The 20,201-nt window shown below is 35.1% G+C and overlaps 1 protein-coding gene across 1 annotated transcript in view; it reads left to right on the top strand.

Annotated features, from left to right (window-relative positions):
* The window catches only part of TMC1 (transmembrane channel like 1), a 72,036-nt gene that overhangs the window by 44,585 nt on the left and 7,250 nt on the right, over positions 1-20,201 (top strand). Inside the window, exons 9-18 of the mRNA XM_071448651.1 lie at positions 104-210; positions 1,676-1,774; positions 5,300-5,442; positions 7,865-8,009; positions 10,004-10,198; positions 12,223-12,402; positions 12,619-12,771; positions 13,954-14,082; positions 17,026-17,093; positions 18,651-18,890. Coding sequence (XP_071304752.1) covers positions 104-210; positions 1,676-1,774; positions 5,300-5,442; positions 7,865-8,009; positions 10,004-10,198; positions 12,223-12,402; positions 12,619-12,771; positions 13,954-14,082; positions 17,026-17,093; positions 18,651-18,890 — 1,459 coding nt within the window. The remainder of the gene's footprint in view (positions 1-103; positions 211-1,675; positions 1,775-5,299; positions 5,443-7,864; positions 8,010-10,003; positions 10,199-12,222; positions 12,403-12,618; positions 12,772-13,953; positions 14,083-17,025; positions 17,094-18,650; positions 18,891-20,201) is intronic.

Raw genomic sequence — 20,201 nt, 5'->3', positions numbered from 1 at the left:
CTCCTGATTTTACTTCTTTTTAATAAATTTTATGCATCCTTAGATAAAATAACTTCAAAGAACCAGTTTATCTGCCTTTTAATCTCATCTTGTGTTTTCACAGGTCACTTTGGCTCATCAGTAGCATCTTATTTCATATTCTTGCGTTGGATGTATGGAATAAATATGATTCTCTTTGGATTGACCTTTGGTCTTGTAATGGTGCCTGAGGTGGGAGTCTTTTAAATTATCTTTGAGGATTGCCCAAAGGATTTCTGTCTTTGCAATGAGATTTCATAGGCCTGCAGCTTTAAACAGGTTTTTAGTCTCTTTATGCTCCATTTGCAAGTATTAGACCATACTAAACCTGTAAAAATGGGCTTCCTTTGTGGACAGTTGTCTCTACAGAGAGAGGTCTTGAATTAAACAGGACAGAAAAATGTAAAAATATATTTAGGGTTGTCTTCTGAAATGGATTTTGCAGTCTGGGATGACATAGATATGGGGGTTTTTTGTTGTCTGGGGAAGTGGATTTGTATATTTGTTTGTTTGGTTGGTTTTGGTGGTTCTGTGCATAACAAAGTAGAGGAACTGAGACTAAGAAAACTCCAGGGGGACTATTTTGTCTAAATGTGAATTGCAATAGAAAGATGCATCCACATGAGGCTCAGAGGATCCTTCCAGATGTAACACTCACATGTTGATAAGGCGTAACAGGGTTATAAAGTCACGAGAGACCTCTCATATTTCACACTGTGCAACATCTCTTTTAAGAGTGGTACAGAGAGCAGATATTGGACTCAGACATAAATTACTTCTATGAAATGTGATACTTCCTATTCTTTGTAATACTTCCAAAGAAACTCAGAGATGGTTTCTTTGAGCCATCATATTGCCCTTCTAAAAGCAGGGCTTTTAGGTTTAGGTTACATATCAGAAAAAGATTCTTCACCCAGAGGATGGCTGGGCACTGTAACAGGCTCCCCAGAGCCTGTCCCCAAATGGTCACAACTCCCAGTCTGACAGCATTCAATAAGCTTTTGGAAAATACTTTCAGGCACATGATAGGACTCTTTGAGATGATCTTTTGCAGGCCCAGGAGTTGGACTTGATAATCTTTGTGGGTCCACTTCAACTCAGCATATTCTTGCATTGTCATTTTGTGATCTTCCTTAGAAGCCAAAACAGAATAAATGTCCAATAGTTTTCAGAGCGAGCCTCAAAAGGACCCCATGAGGAGATACACTGTGCCTGAATAAGCATCTTGCCAACAGGAGGGAAAATGTCAAAATCCAAAAACTGATTCCCTAGCATCTTCCCATACTTTTCATTTGAAATATCCCAGTAAAATCCATAATGCAAGCAAAATTAAAATTTTGGCCTTTGTAAGATAAACACCACTCATTAGAGAAATATGGATGCACTTCACTCTTGCCTTTGAATGTAAGAGGCACAGTTAGCAATCCATTGATACTAGTGGAACCTTAAATTTAGAACACATCCCTGAATGCATATGCTAACACAGTTGCAATCAATAACGTGAGGAGCAGTGAAGGGAATTGTAGAAGTAGGACTTTCTCATTAGAGAGTTTAGGAACATAAAACCAGTCTTTCAAAGAAATGACAGTTTACTGTCCATTTTTTTTTGCTGCTATTTTTCTTTAAAATAGAAATGACTCTCATTTTTTGGTTTCAGGCTTTGATGGGTAAACCATATGGCTCTTTGCCTAGAAAAACTGTCCCAAGAGCTGAAGAAGCAACTGCTATGAATTTTGCTACCCTCTGGGATTTTAGTGTAAGTGCATGATCTTGCAATATAATTACTTCATTATTTAATGCTCAGTTGTTTATATGAAGTATTTCAGGACATAATTCACAAGAAAATTATTTTTTATATTTTTTTTCCCAAGCTCTCTGTATAGAGGTTTCTTTCAGACAAAACGCATAATGAAGCTTGATATTCACAAGCATGTCTCAGTATATGTAGCAATCCAAAATTACATGGGGAAATATCTCAAAGCTAGTTTGTCATTCTGGGGTACTGGCTTTCCATTTCTGAAGTGTGAATTTGGTCTTCTGCTTTTATATAATTAAGATTCTGAGTTTTAAAATGCAATATGAATTAGAAAAAAAAGAAAAGAAAATACATTAAAAATAATAGTGAACTCCACATTTTATCCCTTTGATTGCATACAATGCCAGTGATGGATTCTCCTTGGACAAAAAAGCATTGGAAGATCTTTCTGAAAACATATGTATATAACATTTTGCAGTGACTACTTCTTAAAATTTCATTTCATCTAGTGCATTAGAGGTTGTGTATTTGAGTGACAGTAAAAATAAATCTAAACATGTGGCTAGTGAGTTAGATAATGATACTGAAATTATAAAATGAGAAAGAAAAATATTAGGGAAATATTGGAGAAAAAAGGAATTACAGCAACTTGAAGATTTTGCCAAGAGAATAGGCTAGAAGGGCTTTATACAGAATATCAGAACAAAGCTTGTAAAATAAATGTGTTCCAGAGAAGATAGATGAAGGCATGGTGGAAAGACAGGAAAAGTTTTTAAAAATTGTCAGAAATAAACTGACAGGTGTGAAGAAAAAAATACAAGTAACATGTAGCAGTTAATATAAGTAACAATGTAGCAGTTAACAAAAGGAGCAAATGCAAACATAATAAACATAGAATAAGGCAATGAAAGACATGAAAGATTGAGGGGAAAAAAGTTCTTGAGGTATGTCAGAATTCATATATTCCCTGAAGACAATGACATCTGTGTCTTGTCATCTCTGTACTTTAAAAATCACAGGAAATAGTACCTTTCATCTGCTAGCAACACTTGTATGCTACCAGGTAATTTAGAAATAAATGATCACACATCACTGATCAATATTTTATCCTAAACAAAACTCCAACAAAATCCAAGAACTTGAAGCCCTACGTAAGGGTATTAAAAAATGCAGCAGGAAACACTGTCCCCACTAGATAAGCCAACATAATGGAACCTGAGATGAGCACAGATGCTGCAGTAGTTAATTCCAGGCTTTGGTTAGCATCTGGACAAAAATTCCCACTGTGGCAAACAGCAAGAAAGGAAGCACATGCCATCCCAAGTTATGGGAACCTCGTGGACACTTGGAACTTGGACTGTATAAAGAAGAATGTCTTGGGACTCCCCCACTGAGAAGACCAGGGTGAAAAGGGACTGGCAGGGTGCCACATGAATCCATGTGGTGATAGTGATATCTTTACCTTTCTACTCAATTTCTGTCTCTGTCTCTCCATTCCTCTTTCTCTCTCTCTGTCTCTTACACCCCCTCACTCCCATTTCTTTCTCTCTCTCTCTCTGTGTCTCTCTCCCCCTCACACTTACCATTAAGTAAAATCTGTGCTGTTGAATTCAGAGTATGGTCTCTTATGGTCACCTTATTTTGGGAAGAGACATCTCTTTATAAATGGATCATAACACCTAACCACTCTCTAAGACAAGAAAAGATGAGCTCAACATGCCCATTCTGCTTTCTCTTGTGCTTGATTCACATTACTGACATGGCAAAGGGAAGTGTATTTGGATTGTGATATATTCTACTTGGAATTCAGTTTTAACATATAGTTTTCAGATTATAATCCAGTCATAAAATATCAGAGTCTCAAGCTTTATTGCAATAACATATTCCATCAGTAGTCTTTTATGTTAGGCTCAGAAAGGAGTGAAAGACATCTTCCATGCACACTTCTACAGAATTGAAGTTATTTCTAATCTTATGGTGAAGTGCTGTGGAATCAACAAACTGAATGACACACAGTGCAGGAATTACCCCTGACTTGCAGAACACAGAGACTAAAAAGGCATTTTAATGATTTTTGAGGATCCAAAAGGCTTTGCAGAGTGCATTAGGCTATATTGAAACCTGGAATTATAGGATGCTATAGGTGACCAAAAATATGCAATATACATACTATTGAATTTGAATGTGTCCTGACTGGTGTAGATGTTTTACTAGTACTTAGCAAGAAATGTGCTCCATTAGAATACTTGCCTTATTAGAGATGAGCATATTTTTATCCCTCATGCATAAGCACATCTCTCAAATCTAGTCAGAGATGAAGAAAAATGAGATATGTGGATCAAGATATTTTGAATAATATTTATGTGTGCCATATATTAATATTTAATTTTCAGTTTAGAATTGTGAATTAGGTTTTTCAAATAAGCCTGAGACTCATTTTCAAATAAGTCTGAGACTCATTTCATGTATAGGAAAAGCTTCAATAAATCAAGTGCATGTTTTGAAAAAATAAAAGAGGAAGATGTTACTAATTTTAAGGGAAGTAGGCAACTGAAAAACAAGGATAGCAAATGGTTTTTTATTTCACCAACCCTTCCTATTATTGTATTACTGTCAAAATTATGCATGGTTTATCCTCCAACTTTGCAGTGAAATACTACATATTGCACTTGGAATTCTTACATCCAGCTGGAGGTTTGCCACTGTTGTGGATGCACTGAGCTGTCCTGGTAAAGGCTCTGGTTTTGGCCTTCTTTTAAGAGATCAGTTCTTGCACTAACCTGAGAATTACCAGGAAGATTTAACTATTTCATCCATGCAGACACCAGCAATTTTTTACAGTCAATAATGTACTGTTGAAATTTAGAAAAATCATCTGTCTGAGCCATAGAAGAGAGGGAAATTCATATTAGGATATTTAGAAGAGAGACTTTGGATTGCAGAGAAAGATAGTGAACTTATAGTGCATTTTTTACAGCCTTAGAACTGAGTTTAAGTGTGCAAAAAAATTACATACTGAATAATCTCCTATAAAATGCCCCTGCCTATTGGTTATCATATATACTGAATGATCACCCAATGAACAGCAGACAACTGTTATTAGACAAAGAAGGCATACGAGATTTTCATATCAAATTCAGGCAAATAAATTTTAGAAAGGTGAAAATTAAGTTAAAAAATGTGATTTTATCTGCAAGTAATCTGAAAAACAATTTTTGTAAGACAATATGTTTCTTTCTTTACAAGAAGTATGTTGATGATGAAGTTTTGACTCATTAAATCGTAGAGGGATTGTTAATGACCAGCTCTAAAAGATTTTGAAGTTGCTACGAAATATCCTATGTCTTTTTAAAATAAAGGTACACTATTCCTATCCTGTGAGCTTTATTATAGTGATATTTGCAACTAATTTGAATTCAATGAAATGAATGTTTTAATATATTGCTATTGACACATTTACTGATTATATGCATTATATATAAAAGTATAACAAAGTAACATTATAACTTTTTTCTGACTTTTCAGGGCTTTGCACAGTATTCTGTACTCTTTTATGGTTATTACAATAACCAGAGGACAATCGGGTGGCTCAAGTTCAGGATGCCGCTTTCATATTTCCTTGTTGGAGTTGGGTCTATTGGCTATAGCTTTATGATTGTCACTCGAACGTAAGTTCTCCTTGGCTCTGGAAAAAAGTACATTCAAAAAGGCAGGTAATTTCACTGTTGACCCTGGAGACTGTCTTTTTTAAAAATGCAGTAATTCTAAGTACAGGACAGTGCAAGACCAAGTGCAAGGTCAAAGTTATGTAAGACGTGTTCAACCTGTATTTTTTTATCTATTCTTCACCAGAAGTTGTGTTACAGTGTTGTGAAAGTGTGAATAAATCTTTACTGAAATAACAAAATACTTCCCTCCTGAACTTCAAAATTAAAAATGAATGTGTAAAGTGAGGAAGAGATCTGTCAGCCCATCTTTTCATAATACTTGGCATCCAGTAGATTTTCAGCTAAAATCCAGGAAATTCCATAATTCTACCTTCAGTGGTACTTTATGTGAGTTAAACACTTTTATGAAGGAAGAACACAAGGAAGAAGCAAATGGCAAATAATTCTGCATGTAGCTCACACTCCACAGTAAATGCTGCCAGTTAATATAATCTTTAATACCCTTGGTTCAAGCAAGATGACCACCTAACACAGTAGTACATGTCTAGCAGTGGTTTTATAAAAAGCCTGTTGTGGAAAAAATAAGAAGCTTGCAGTTCAAGACTCAAAGACACTTTCAAACATAGAGAAAAATGCAGTTAATGTACTTCCATTGTTTTGTTCTGAAGCCAGTATTTTTCACTTGCATGAGCACTAGATTAATTCATGTTCTATTTTCAAATTGTCTTCCTGCATAAGACAACAATCATTTGAGGAAAAAAATGTCTTCAGTCACATATACGTATTTTTGTAGAGGAAACAAGCTAGTACAATAAAATAGCAATTGAGTTCAAAAATAGGTTTTTAAATATTTTTGATAAAACAACTACCAAGATTAGAAAAGTCTTAGTCTCAGACAATTTTATTTCAATGACTCTCACTCAGACAAAAAAATATTCCTGATAGCAGGAAAACCCCATAGCCCAAAACAAAGGAATATCCTTAAGGAAAAAAAACATTGTATGTGCTAATTTTCCATCTGGCCATATGGCACTAATGATGACCAATATTTCGTGAGTCATATGAGAGTTCTTGCCATCTTCTGCTCTTTTCTGTTTCTCCAGAAATAAGCACAGTGAGCACAGAAGCTTAAAGCAATGTAGCAGGAGGTACTATAATTTCTCTGCTGTTGGCTGAGAACAGAGAAAGGTCTATGTGAAAGAGATATTGAGGACTATAAGCACTATTATTTTATTTAGGGGAAATATTTAGATGTAGGGCTCCTCTCTTCAACTCTTGTAGTGTATAACATAAAATCGAAACATTTGTGATCGCAAAGAAATTATATTCTTACCACAATGTTCATAATTTCATTAGAAACTCTTGAGAAGGAAATGCCTTAGCCTATAAATCAGAAATTGGGCAGACTTTATCAAGAACCTCTTGTGATGTCTGACTCTTATGGGTAAGACCAACCTTGGTACTGATTTTTGGCATCTCAGAAAGGTTTTCTGTATTTACTTACTATTCTCAATCTAGATTTCAGAGCATGTATTTTACTGAACTTTTAAAAATGTAATACATAGAATGCATTATTATTAATAGCATAGCTGTGGTGGATTATTAGGATTTAAAATAAGTGCTACCTTTTCCTGACCAGCAATACTGATGACTAAGTTGTGTGTATCTTATCAGCACACTATTTCCTTGTGTTTAATGACTTCTTGAATTAGGTGACAAAGTATGCAAAGCAATACCATGGTTTTTACATGAATGAAACTCCTTTAAAACAGAGAGCTTTGAAGACAAGATTAAGTTTAATCTGAAGAAATACTTCTCTGAAGAAATAATCTGATGTTTCTGGACACTGTAATAAATATTTTAGTATATGCACAGGAGATGATAGGGAAGATTGTTGTTTGAGTGCTATTTTATATGTTAAAACCACTTTTTCTTCTGTCTTGTTATTTTAGAATATTTCTTATATTCTTTGTTTTATGTTTTGCTTTATTTATGCATTGATTTTTAAAAATTTTTTTTTTAGAATATTTTGCTTATTCCATTTTTCTTCTTTTTCTATTTGTGAATTCTCTGATAAAGTCTATTGCAGTTCAGGATGCTCTGCACCTTTCTATTTAAGAATTTTTCTCAATATTGTTTTTCTATTAAGCTTACCAGCAGAGTTTCTCTGAGAGGTTAATGAAATGCATTCATTCTTTCTCATCAAAATGTTTGTTGTGAGCTCATAAAGTGTCTAAATATTAAAATCTCCATATTGGTCACTTGTTTCAGAAAAAAAGATTTAATAAAGCATAACTGACAGCAAGAATGATGTAGAGTTTTTTCAGGAAAAAAGTTAGAAATTAGGAACCATTTAAAAGTCATGCTCACAAAGCAGAGCTAGTGCTAACAAGGTCTTCCTGTGTCTTTGTGTTTTCTGTAGAATGGCAAAGAATGCAAATGATGACGGTGGTGGGGATGACACTAGTTTTAATTTCAGCTGGAAAATGTTCACAAGCTGGGACTATCTGATTGGCAATCCTGAGACAGCAGATAATAAGTTTGCCTCCATCACAACAAGCTTTAAGGTAAAACAGAGTTTACTAAGGAGAGGCAATACAATTTGGCTTTCACACTGGTGTGAATCAGGTGGAATTGAGGTCAAGAGTAAGGTGTGCTGAGGCTTAGAAACATGTACTCAAATTGGCATCTGTACACCCTTCTGGGTCTCTATCAGAGACCTGTGATAGCAGTGTCCTGCTATCAGATTTTTTCCCTTTGGAATTGTGAAAGAAATAACAGTAGCATCTTTTGTGTCCTCTCTGCTGACAGTACCAGTTTTAGAAAACTGATTCTACTGTAAAAATAATATTTTCTTTTTTCTCATCTCTGATGGCTTCCAGTTTCTATGGTGTTTGTCTGAAAAACTTTTTTCAAAATGTTGCTCCCCTTTTGGGAACCTCACATTGTCAACTTCTCTTGTTACAGAGAAGAGATATAAGGCAAAATAATAGAATAATCTGTATAGGGCTATTTATCAGAAGAACTGACCTCAGAATTTTGAGTTTCTACTTGCTTTTAGGTAAGAAAATGTCTTACTTTCAAATTAATTATAAAATATAGCCCAATATGCAATGCAATGTTCTTAGGTCTTTTTCCAGTGTATAGGGTATATTGATTTCAAGAGTAGTCATGTAAGGAATCTGGGGCAAGATGTAAGATGCAGGGCTGTGAAAACAGTGGACGGGATATATTCTATATGTTGAATGTTAATGAATATGTTTATGCTGTGGGGTGGCTGGGACACGCCAGTGTAGCATGCAAAAGAAGATTTAATTTTCAATGTAATGTACAGGGAACAACAGGTGTAGTGTTGTGAGACAATGAAGAAGGTGCCAGGCTCGCAGTCACACTGACAAGTGTGACACTGCGACACTGGCTGCTCTGCTCAGCTGAGCACTCTTCCTGTCCACAGCAGTGCCACAGCCAGCACACCCCATTCACCCTACCAGCCTCCTCAGCTGCAGGCATAACAGAGAACTGCCCTCAAGTGTAAGCCATCAAGAGAAGATTCCAAGAAAGCAATTACGGGAGAAATACTGATTGAAAGTGCTGAATCTTGAGCTTGCCTGCCTGCCAAATTAGAGCAGATGCTGAAAGCTATTTGGGAAAGAATACAAATCTGTCGAGAAAAAGGCTTAATTTTGAGAAATAAACTCATGAAGATTTACTGTAATTGTTGCAAACAAGCAAGGAACCTCAGAGAGAAAGGATGAAATTTTGGCTTGGGTGAGGTCATGGGAGTTTTGTTTGAAAGCTGTTGCAGTCTCCGGTCATTTATGTGACGAACACATGCTGTAAAAGGAGCAGGGCCATGAAAGGCAGTTATTACAATGCCAATCATCTTCCCCTCTGGGCAACAGATCTCTAAATGAAGGTAGAAGCTGTAACAAAACTTTCTTTTATGGGGATACTCCAGACCAAAAGCTCTTTCACCTGGAAAGAGTAAAAACTGGAGATTATAGTTGCTTTAGAGTCTTAATATTTATCAGCTATGATCAAGGGTAAATGTGGGGTAAACATTTTGTTGTGCAGTCTGAAGCTCTGCATTGTCCAATTTTTTGGGGGGATTCCCACATCTTTTCATTCTTTCTGAGTTGTTGACTTTCAGAGTAAAGCATTTACCTCTTTTCTCACAAATGCGCATTTCAAAAACATGACATTTCCTTTTCTGACAGACAATCACACATTTATGTTGCTGTATCACTCAACCTTATTTCACCTTGCAAGCTGAAAGAATGTGCTAGGTTTTTTTTGACATAGTGTACAAGTGTGAGTACAGGTGTAACAAGACTCATTGTGGGCACACTCAACAGGGGCAAAGGAAACCCTGGCAAAACTCCAGAATCGTCCAGGACCTGAACAGGATTTTATGAGACAATATACATTCATCTCAAAACATGAAGCCCAGATGTCCATTTGCATCTTTGTAATTTATTTAACTGACTTCTAACAATTGAAGCAATGTGGGGCCTTGACCAATAAAGTATTGATAATATTCTTCTCTTTCTAACAAGTGCAGGAAGCAATTGTGGAGGAGCAGGAAAGCCGAAAAGAAGAAAATATTCATTTGACTCGATTCTTAAGGGTTCTTGCTAACTTCTTAGCCCTATGCACACTTGCTGGAAGTGGCTACCTCATCTTTTTTGTTGTCAGAAGATCCCAGCAATTTGCCTTGGAAGGTCTGGAGAACTACGGGTGGTGGGAAAGAAATGAAGTTCGTGCTATTTCTATAATAGATGTGGTTTGAAATTGTGTTCCTCTGCTTTGCATGTTGCCTTTTTTCCCCCCAGTAGTTTAAATACTCTGTGTGGGTAAGAAATATCTAACATAAGAATTGCTTATGTCTCTCTGCTTCCATCAAATTTCTACTTTGCTTCTTTCAAATATCCCTCAGTATTTAGCTTTAGCTCATTTGAGGCCTTTACATTTCCTCCTCTGTGCTCTTAGGGTTGTTTTCCAGATACTCTATGGATTCATGAGATCTTTTCAAAGAACCCAATCTCTTCTTGCTTTTCTCCTGAGACTGGCCCAAACAGACTGATTGATCTGTGGGCACAGAGAAAGTTAGTTGAGACATCATGGATACAACTCTGCAGTGTAGCACAGGTTGAGGCTAATGCCTTCCAGTTCCACTTGCCCTGTCCAAGTGTCCTGTGCAATTTTTTTGTGCCTAATCTGTGCCTAATGCTTTCCTCAAAAGCAGATGCACCCTGCCTGATAGGGGTGTATAGTGAAGATGATGATTTTGTTTGCTACAGCAGCGTATGTATGCACCTGAAGTTAGCGTGCTCTTTGAAAACCTGGGAAAGTTTTACTTTGTTAGCAAAAATACTACTGTGTGTGTTGTAAAACTAGTTTGTTACTTCAAGATTATCTTCTGAGGTGGAGTGTAAAGTGCATATCTGACTTAAAAGTAAGGCAAGAAAGGTGTTAGTCTCACAAAGTTGGTGAGATGGGTGATGATGGAACAAGGAAAATCAATCCAGAATTTTCAACACCAAAGCCTGACTGAGAAAGTAACATTAAAATATCAAATATCCAAAAATATCAAATAATTTTCTGGAATCCAGAGAAATAGGACTTTTGAGAGTGGATTAAGTTAGTTATTATCACATTTTATTTTGATAGGAAAGAAAAAATTGTGTACAAAACTTTTTGATTTAAGGCAACACAAGCTCTGAGACAACAGAGCTTGGAGGAATTCAGCTTTCTCTCAGTTTAAAGGTGTGGTAACAGATTTGTACTAAGAGGAACTGGGCTACCAAAGGCTGTTATATTTGTTTATGCTGTAATCTGGAAAGTAGGTAATATTTGTCTTTATGTTCATAGTTTTTCTTTTCTTTCTGTAATAAAAATATGCTTCTAAGGTGACAGAACTAAGATCTGGAGCAGGTGTGTCTCTAAAGCAGAGTGGATAAAACAATACTGACATTATTTGCTAAAAATTTTTCCTATTGACAGGTAATTAACATATTTGTGAGTACAAAACATTGTCCTTGATTGGATATTCATATTTTACAATATTAATATTTTACAATATTTTACAATAAATATATTTGGCTTTGAGTGAAATTCACACATTTTTCTTATTCTATAGATTGAATTTTCTTATGTTTGCATCATTAATATATGAATTGAGGATTTGATCAGAAAAAAATCCCAACACCTAATGTACAATTTTAAATTTAAAAAAAGTGCAGTTCCTATGTACAAGGAAGAAGAAAGCTCTAAAAATTTACATTCTTTATGAAAGTATTAATCTGCTTTTGTAGAAAATTTCATTACACTAGAGTCATTAAGGAACTGAACACAGCTTATATGTGATGGAGGAATCCCGGGTAAATATATTTTTTGCCATATGTTCCTGAAATTCACAGCAAAATAGCAGGATGCTGATGAATTTGTGGAAAATACATTTTTCTCTCTGACCCCCCTTCTCTCTCTTTAATGTTGTAAATTTTTTTCTCTCACTCTCCATATCAGCAGTTCCTAGTTCTCTCAGAACACAGTTCAGATACAATTGTCTAGTGAGTCATGGAATAGGGAATTAGCTGAAAGAGGCAGACTGGGACTGTGTGTGGATTTCATCAACTTGTGATACTCAGAGCGGATTTTGGTTTTTATTAAATCAAATACCAAATAAAAAGTAGTAATGGAAATATATTTTTCACCCAAATCAGAATTAATAGATTAATTTGTCTCTGACATTTCACTGTAAACTTTTTTCTCCCTCCTCAGGTGAACACGGTTATGTCACTTTTAGGAATGTTCTGTCCAACTTTATTTGATGTAATCAGTTCTCTGGAAAATTACCACCCTCGAATAGCTCTAAGATGGCAGCTGGGAAGAATCTTTGCTCTTTTTCTTGGCAATCTCTACACTTTCATTATTGCCCTAATGGATGAAATCAACCTCAAGGCAAGATATTTTCTTCCCTTCACTATGTTTGACAGGTCGCTGGGCAACACTGAGGCACTCCAGTCAGCCACAGACACATCAGTGAAAGGCATTTTAGTTCTGTTCTGCAAATTACATTTACCTAAGTTAGCAATGGGAATTTTGGGATAGACAATCTTGAGGGTTGGTAACAAACTCATGTTGATTTTTTTCCCCCTGATTTATTTCTTTACTTAGCTGGAAGAAGAAAAGATAGTCAAATATAACATGACAATATGGGAAGCCAGTCTGTACAATGGTACTATTCCAGAGAATTCAACTGCTCCTCCAATACAGGTGGATCCTGCTGATGTCCCCAGAGGACCATGTTGGGAAACAATGGTAGGACAGGTAAGGTAGCTGCTTGGAGCTCAGATTTGAAAATAGATCATACAGTCTCTTACAGGATATGATATCTAAATTCTGTTTATTTTGGCTAACAAGTGAGACAATGTGAGGAGAAGCAGATGTGGGACTTTCTCTTGAACTAAAAGTTTTTTAAAAATTATTTTATTTTCTTTGAATCCTGTCTAACAGGAAATTCTTTCTTCTGTTAGTTGATAGAATGGAAAGTATTTATTTTTTCCCTCTCCTTTCCTCTATCCCCTAATTTATTTTCATCTTCCTGATGCCATCTTTGCCTTGCTTGTCTACTAATTTTGAAAAAATAAAGGAGTAACTCAGAAGGGACACGTATGTAAGACAGCTCTTAAAACAGTATGCTTTTGAGAAGACATCTCTGTCTTTAGCCAAGTAAAATAATGCCAAAGGACAATAAAAGTTTAGTAGAAAATCTGCTCAAATATTTTATTGGATTAAGTTGGACATTCATTCTTATTGACCCACTAATTTAAAATGTGGTTTCCAAACAATTTTCTAACCTACCCTTTTCCTCTAGCTGATCCTACTTCATTCTTGTTGATTTGTCCATGACAACAAACTCAATATTGAATAAATTTTGCTGTTTCTCCACCACTCTGACAATCTGTCCTCCTAAATGAATACATCTCTAGCAGGGACCATAAAGACAGAAAAATCAGCCCCTCTGGTTTCAATGATGCTGAATAAGAAGCTAAGAACACCAAATGCTCATAACTGAAATAATTTTACCCTTAATTTCATATCAGGGAGAGTAATAGCTTTCTGGGCTGTCAGGGTAAGGCCTGTTACAGCAGGTTTTAATGAAACATAAAAAGCCTAAAATAAAAGGAGAGGCTCATATGAGGATTTGCATTTGGGCTTTCTTCCTTTCTCTCCAGATCCACTGGACATTGAAACTCTTTGAGAAAGAAGCTGTTCACTTTTTTTTTAAATTTTTAATCTTCTCAAAGAGGTCAAAACCATTTAAAGAACTCTAGAAAATGAGGGGCAGTAGTTCTAGCACATTACAGAATCAGTGAATGCAGGAAGGTCAAGAGTTTTGTCCATATTGGAGCAGGATAAACACAAATAAATATCTAGTACAGTATTTAATTATTATTGTAACTATTAATTGCTTAAATGTATTCTTAAAAGAGAATATTGCTCTAACAGGAATTTGTGCGCCTGACAGTCTCTGACATGATGACAACATACATCACAATTCTAATCGGCGATTTTTTGAGAGCTGTCTTTGTTAGGTTTTTCAATTATTGCTGGTGCTGGGATTTGGAGTACGGATTTGTAAGTATCTGATTTTAAATGTCTTTGTTACCCATCACTTCACAATTTAGTAACAGAGTTCATTTTCCTTTCAATGCTTTAGAGTTAACTTTGGTTAAGATACACCAACTTCAAAATCCCTGAAATAAATGGTGTTAGGTTTGTTTTGCATTTTGCTTATGTCTTAATATTTTTCTTCTTCTTTAGACTTTGGTAACTTTAGGACTTCTGTAGTTTATTTTATTTTATAAGAGAAAATTTTATTTTCTTTGTAAGAACACACATTTTTCACACATATACTATTTGAATACTTCACAGAGTATTATCTCATTCATTGGATAGGGTCTTCAAGCACATAGTTCTTGTGGAGAAAATTATGAAAGATCCTGTTCTAGAAGTATTATTATATGTATAAATGTATAAACATATAGATATAGATATATAAATATATCTGTATTTCATTAGAATTAGTTTAGCTGATGTAAAATTAGTAAGGTCCATAACATAAGCAGGCATAGAACTCCTCACTTGGAAGTTGAGACTTGTCATCTCACACTGACTTGATCCAAGCTAAATTTGTCAGCTACTTATGCTTTCAGGGTCTGATGCTGTTTTTCATTTTTTAAGTAATAGTCATGGTATTGTCAGAGCTTGTGAAACTCCTGAAGCCTGTTTTGTACTTACTGAGAAGTACAGAAAAAGTCTACATAATTTAAGGTTATCAAGGGTATCTCTACATAAGCAGTCATAGCTGTAATTTACACCTTCTTTTATCAAAATTTTATCTTCATACATGTAAAAAATTCTCACATTGCTAAGAACTGCATCTTGGGAAGTCCCAGTTTTCCAGAGGAAGTAAAAGTTTTCATGTTTTCTGTTAAAAAACTCTTGCTTCTGGTGCAGCAATCTCATTCTTACTTGCTGACTCCCATGAAATTTCAGCATTATTTTTATGTTTTACCTTCCAGCAGGACTAGTGTGGGGATGGATACAAAGGTTAGGCAGGTTGTAGTCAAACAGGTAATAACTGTTGCAATATCAAAATGAAATGGAAAGAGTTTGAATCTAGCATGAACAGAAAAATTAACAACAACACATCTGCTTGTAGGGGATCCTCAAACCATTTTATAATTGACATTTTTATTTGGCAGAATATAGGAATGTCTGTAATGTTCTGGTCCATTGTGGTCCCCAGGTCCAGTAAGCTGCCTGAAACAACAAGTGGAAGTTGAAACTGGAAATCACTGAATTTCTGGAAATAGCTCATTTGAAAATCTTTCTTAGGAAGTAGCTATACCTATGTCTCTGTGGTTAGTGGCCATGGATATATATGCATTAATTTTAAGCCTTTTGCTAAAAGAAAATATTTTTGATTATCAAGATGTCCTTTGGTGAAGAATTCCAGAGATTAACTTGCATGTTGTGTGGGAAGACCTTATTTGTATTTGTTTAAAAATTGGATTTCAAATTATTTAATCTGTTAATGTTAGTACCTACGTTAAAAAAAGCAGTCATACATTATTTGATTCTCTATGATCTTATTAATATCTCCATGTTTCGTTTGATATTCTAACCTATAAAGATCTCTTTAGTCAACTGCTTTTCAAGTGTAATATTAGTAATCTCTTTAATTGTTCCCCTTATGTTAGCAGATTCATAAATACATGTGACATAAATGTATCACTTCACTGTAAACATATATATATATGTGTATATGTATAAAATTACACAGAAAAAGTGCAGAAACTTCAGATATTCCAAAATCACAGCACAGTACAAGTCAAAATTGTGGCTTTAATTGAAGACTTCAGTAGAATGACTTTGTCTTGTTTCAGCTGTAAGGGAATTGTTATTTTTGCATCTCATGCCCCTCTTACCCCTCTTACCCTCTATCAGTTATCAATACAATTATTAACTGGAATATATGTATTATTCATGGTCTTTTTGTCCATCATTATGGTGAATCATGCAAGACACCTGTTACGGTGTATAAATATATAAATAATATTAATAAATATATAAATAATATATTTGAAACAGACATTCAGGTACAAGCCAAATATTTAAAGCCATCAATTTCTTAGCAGGAAGTTTTGATCTGGTGCATATGGATGCAGAATAACATCTGTTGCCATTCAATTGTTGCTTAAATTCAGTGTATTCAATGTTTACAACTGGAAATTTTAATAAATAAGAAATAAATAATTAAGGTAAAATAAGAGATTAGTAAGTATTAAAGATTTGAAAAACCAAAATGAAGGGTCAAATTATTAGTTCAGAAATAAAAGACTAAACAATTTTTATGGTATTTATGTGTCCATACTGGAAATAAAAATGTATGATACAGGGCTTTCTTCAGCAAAGAAAGAGATAATGAGACCCTATAAAGTTCTTAAAGTTCTGAATCCTAAAGGAAAAATTAGAATCAAATACTCAAATTAGAAATATGGTATCCAGAAAAGAAAATGATTGGCAACCTCTATCAATGCAAAAGGAAAACTAAAGTGCAATTGCTGGAATATGAAAAAAAAAGAAAAATAGTGCAAGAGTTCAACTGGGTATTAAATCAATTAAATCACATTCATCACATGAAATTTCACTGCTGCTGCAGTATTGGAGGACAAAATATTTTGACAACCAGAGGTCACTCCAATGGAAATTTTCTGAATTGTTGCTTTAAAATTTACCCAGTACCCAGAATGATTTTGAATTTTCCATTAACACCTACCTCTGAACAAATGTCAGAAAGATTTTCAGTAAAATGCTGCAAACTATATTAGAGACTACCTTGTAGCCTTGAGTTATATAATTTATTTCATTATTCACTGATAAGATGCAACAAGAGGCCTTGCAACATGATGCCAGTGTGGTGCTACTCCTCAAAGTGACAGTCTTCATCTGCTCTAACTCATTTTAAAACACTTTGTGCAAACCTAATGAAAACATCTGTATAATTTCTTTCAGCCATCATATTCTGAGTTTGATATAAGTGGCAATGTGCTGGGACTGATCTTTAACCAAGGCATGATCTGGTAGGTGTGGCAAAGCATGTTCTATCTGCAGGATGGTGGGATTTATCTGTATCTGTGAAGGATTTTTCTGAAATCCTGACCCTATCCCATTTCTTTAATCTGATGGAAGTATATGCAATATATACCAAACTCTGGTACATTGCAATCAGTTGGAACAATTCAAAACTAGTTATGGACTGAGATTATTGGATCACATATATCAAGATTTTGCACTGAGTTGATAAGACCAACCAGTAAAAATCTGCATAGATTAAATTTACGCTTTGGTCACTGACTACTTGCTGTAGTGTTTTGCTTTGAAATTTAGCCTTTCAGTGAACCTTACCATTCTTTTCCCCTGTTCCTATGCAAAAAGGCCTTAAAGCAAATGTATTTATACTTATCTGTGCAGTCACATGAATGTGTAAACAATGCTACTACTGGAGCATTAGTCCTTAGATGTAGAGGAGGAAAGGTGTAGGTTTTCATTCTATTTTTGGACTTTACATGACTGGTAAAGAGCACCAGCATGTAGAGTCCTCATGCAACATGCTCAGTCTTCCTAAGGAACTGTTCTCTGCAAGCATTTGACTTCTCAGTTCTTGCTAAGGCCTAATTTTTTACATTTAATTTAACTTGGCGGATTAGACTTTTTGTGTGGTAAAAGCCGTCCCTTCAGTAAAGCCCTTTATCTTTTCATTTAAGATACATGAAAAGAGGAAGAGGATACATTAATATAATAAAGCCTGTCATTCTTCTGTACTCAGAAGGTCTTTCCAACCCTAATGTAAATATATTTCCTGTTTCCAAGTAGAATGTCTGAGGCACTCAGGAGCAAAGCAGCTTAGCTTGCTCACCTTGTCACCTGATCACAAGAGCAAGGATTAAGGAAGAAGCAAGTTCCCAATCTCTTGTATTCTGTACTATTTGGCCAGGAAAATTAATTCAGATGCTCTTCAGTCAGCATGACATAAGAAACCAGGTGTGATGAAAATAAAAATGTGCCAAATCTTTCGGTGTCATAACCATGCAACCATATATAATAAGGAAAAAAACCATATTTAACTGATGGTTAAATAAAGAGATTGTTTAAATCTCTTAATAAAGAGATTGTTTGCATGAAGCACTAAATTAACCCAGAAATATCAGCTAAAATAAATGTCAATTAAGCAAAGATATCCTTCAAAAAAAAGTGCTAGTATATCAATAAAAATAATAAATTATGAATTAAATAATTTTGTTCATACCTAGCTATAGGAATTGGTCATACCTAGTTTTTTAACAAAAGGCTATCCTTTTTTGACACAACACAAGCAAGATGCTACCTGGAAAAATTAAGAGTGAATAACATTTCACCAAGTCCTCACTTAATTTGCAGAGAAAGAGAACTTTGAAACAGAAAGTTCATACAGATAATTATCTTTGTACTCATTCAATCTTTAAAAAAAAAAGACCAAAGACCAGTTTAAAAACCCCATAAAGTTGGCCATATGAATTTCTAAGTGCACAGTGTGCAAAACACATTGACAGAGGGAATCTGTCAGTAGTGGTTGTCTTATTTATTTGCTTCTCTTCTAGGATGGGATCTTTTTATGCTCCATGTCTCCCAGCAATCAATGTGTTCCGCCTCCACACATCGATGTATCTGCAGTGCTGGGCAGTGATGTGCTGCAATGTCCCCCAGGAACGAGTCTTCAAGGCTTCCAGATCCAATAACTTCTACATGGCCATGCTGCTTTTCATCCTTTTTCTCTCCACACTGCCTGCTGTGTACACCATTGTCTCCATCCCACCATCTTTTGACTGTGGTCCTTTCAGGTTCTTTGTATTTTACCACCATCTTTTACAATTGTTGTAATGACCTGCTTCCACACATCACAGTAAATGAGGCAGTAATGAAAAAGTGCCTCTATAATAAGTATTAGGACCTGATATGCTGAGTGTTTAATTGAGATGCATTTCCCATTGTGGATAACTCCCAAAGTGGGAATCTTGGAAAACTGACTAATTCTTTAGCAAGTTTTATCTGATGTGTAGAACAGAAAAGCTTTTCTTTTTGTTAATTTCAATGAAAAAAAAAAATACTGTTGCACTGAAGAAAAATTATTCTTACGGAGTAGAGCAATGACATGTTGTGTTTGAAAGAGATGGCTTTCAGGAAATGTCTGTATGCCCTGTATGAAGGGCAGATCAGAATGCTTGAGGGTGTGATAAATATGCAGTGGTTCAGTCTTTGAATGCCTTGCCTCTCTCCAGAATTTCATGAGTCTGTACTACCACTGTGAAGCTGAATTTGTTTCTGAAGTCTTCAAGGCCTCCATAGACATGGATCTTTTCTAAAAAGCTAGGCCTGCCCTGAAAACACATCTTGAATTCAAGGTAGTTTAGACTTTGCCACACTTTCTCCTTCTGTGCCTAGTACCTGGAAAGTCTAGGATCATTTGAATCATCTTTACCTGCCAGGTAGCATGAGATAAATTTATAATGAGTTGTATCGCTTGACAGAAGACAAGACAAGAAATTAAAAATTTTAAAAGTCTCTTGCCTTATTTCTGAACAAAATATTTACAAAGCAAGAGTAGGAGAACTGTAAAAGAGGCTAGGAAAGGTTGCAAGGAAAGGTTTAAACAATACATTACTGCTGTAGAATGACATCTGTGTGATCCCCAGTGCACTTTGTAAAGGAGCAGAAGTCTCACCACATTAAATTTGGTGAAAGGCAGAATAACAGAGATTGTCATTGCAATAGTCGTAGGTAGCTAAAAGAGAGAACCACATGACATGACAAAAATTCTGATGACACAAAAAATTGTTTGAATTTAGAGAAGAATTTACAACAAAATAAGCGATAAAAATTATGATTTTTTTTTTGAGTCCTAGCAAAACTATATTGAAGGAAATATTTGTGGTCAGATCTCAGTAGCAGCAATTATTGAATTGGGTATTAACTAAATGGTGAGATTACTCTTCAAAATGAGAAGGATAATTCTTGCCACTTTTTCTCTGTCATGTTCTTCATCAAAAAGTGAAATTTTCAATGTAACTTTTGATGAGGAGCACTTGAAAGTGATGAAGGTTCATTCAGCCTCAGTCTATATATTCCACTATAGTACAGTGGAATAGCCGGTG

Source organism: Agelaius tricolor, unplaced genomic scaffold, assembly GCF_023055355.1.
Source record: "Agelaius tricolor isolate 1412-34295 unplaced genomic scaffold, bAgeTri1.0.p SCAF_27, whole genome shotgun sequence".
NCBI lineage: Eukaryota > Metazoa > Chordata > Aves > Passeriformes > Icteridae > Agelaius > Agelaius tricolor.
The sequence above is the reverse complement of the archived record's forward strand: the minus strand, read 5'-3'. Positions and strand labels throughout refer to the sequence as shown.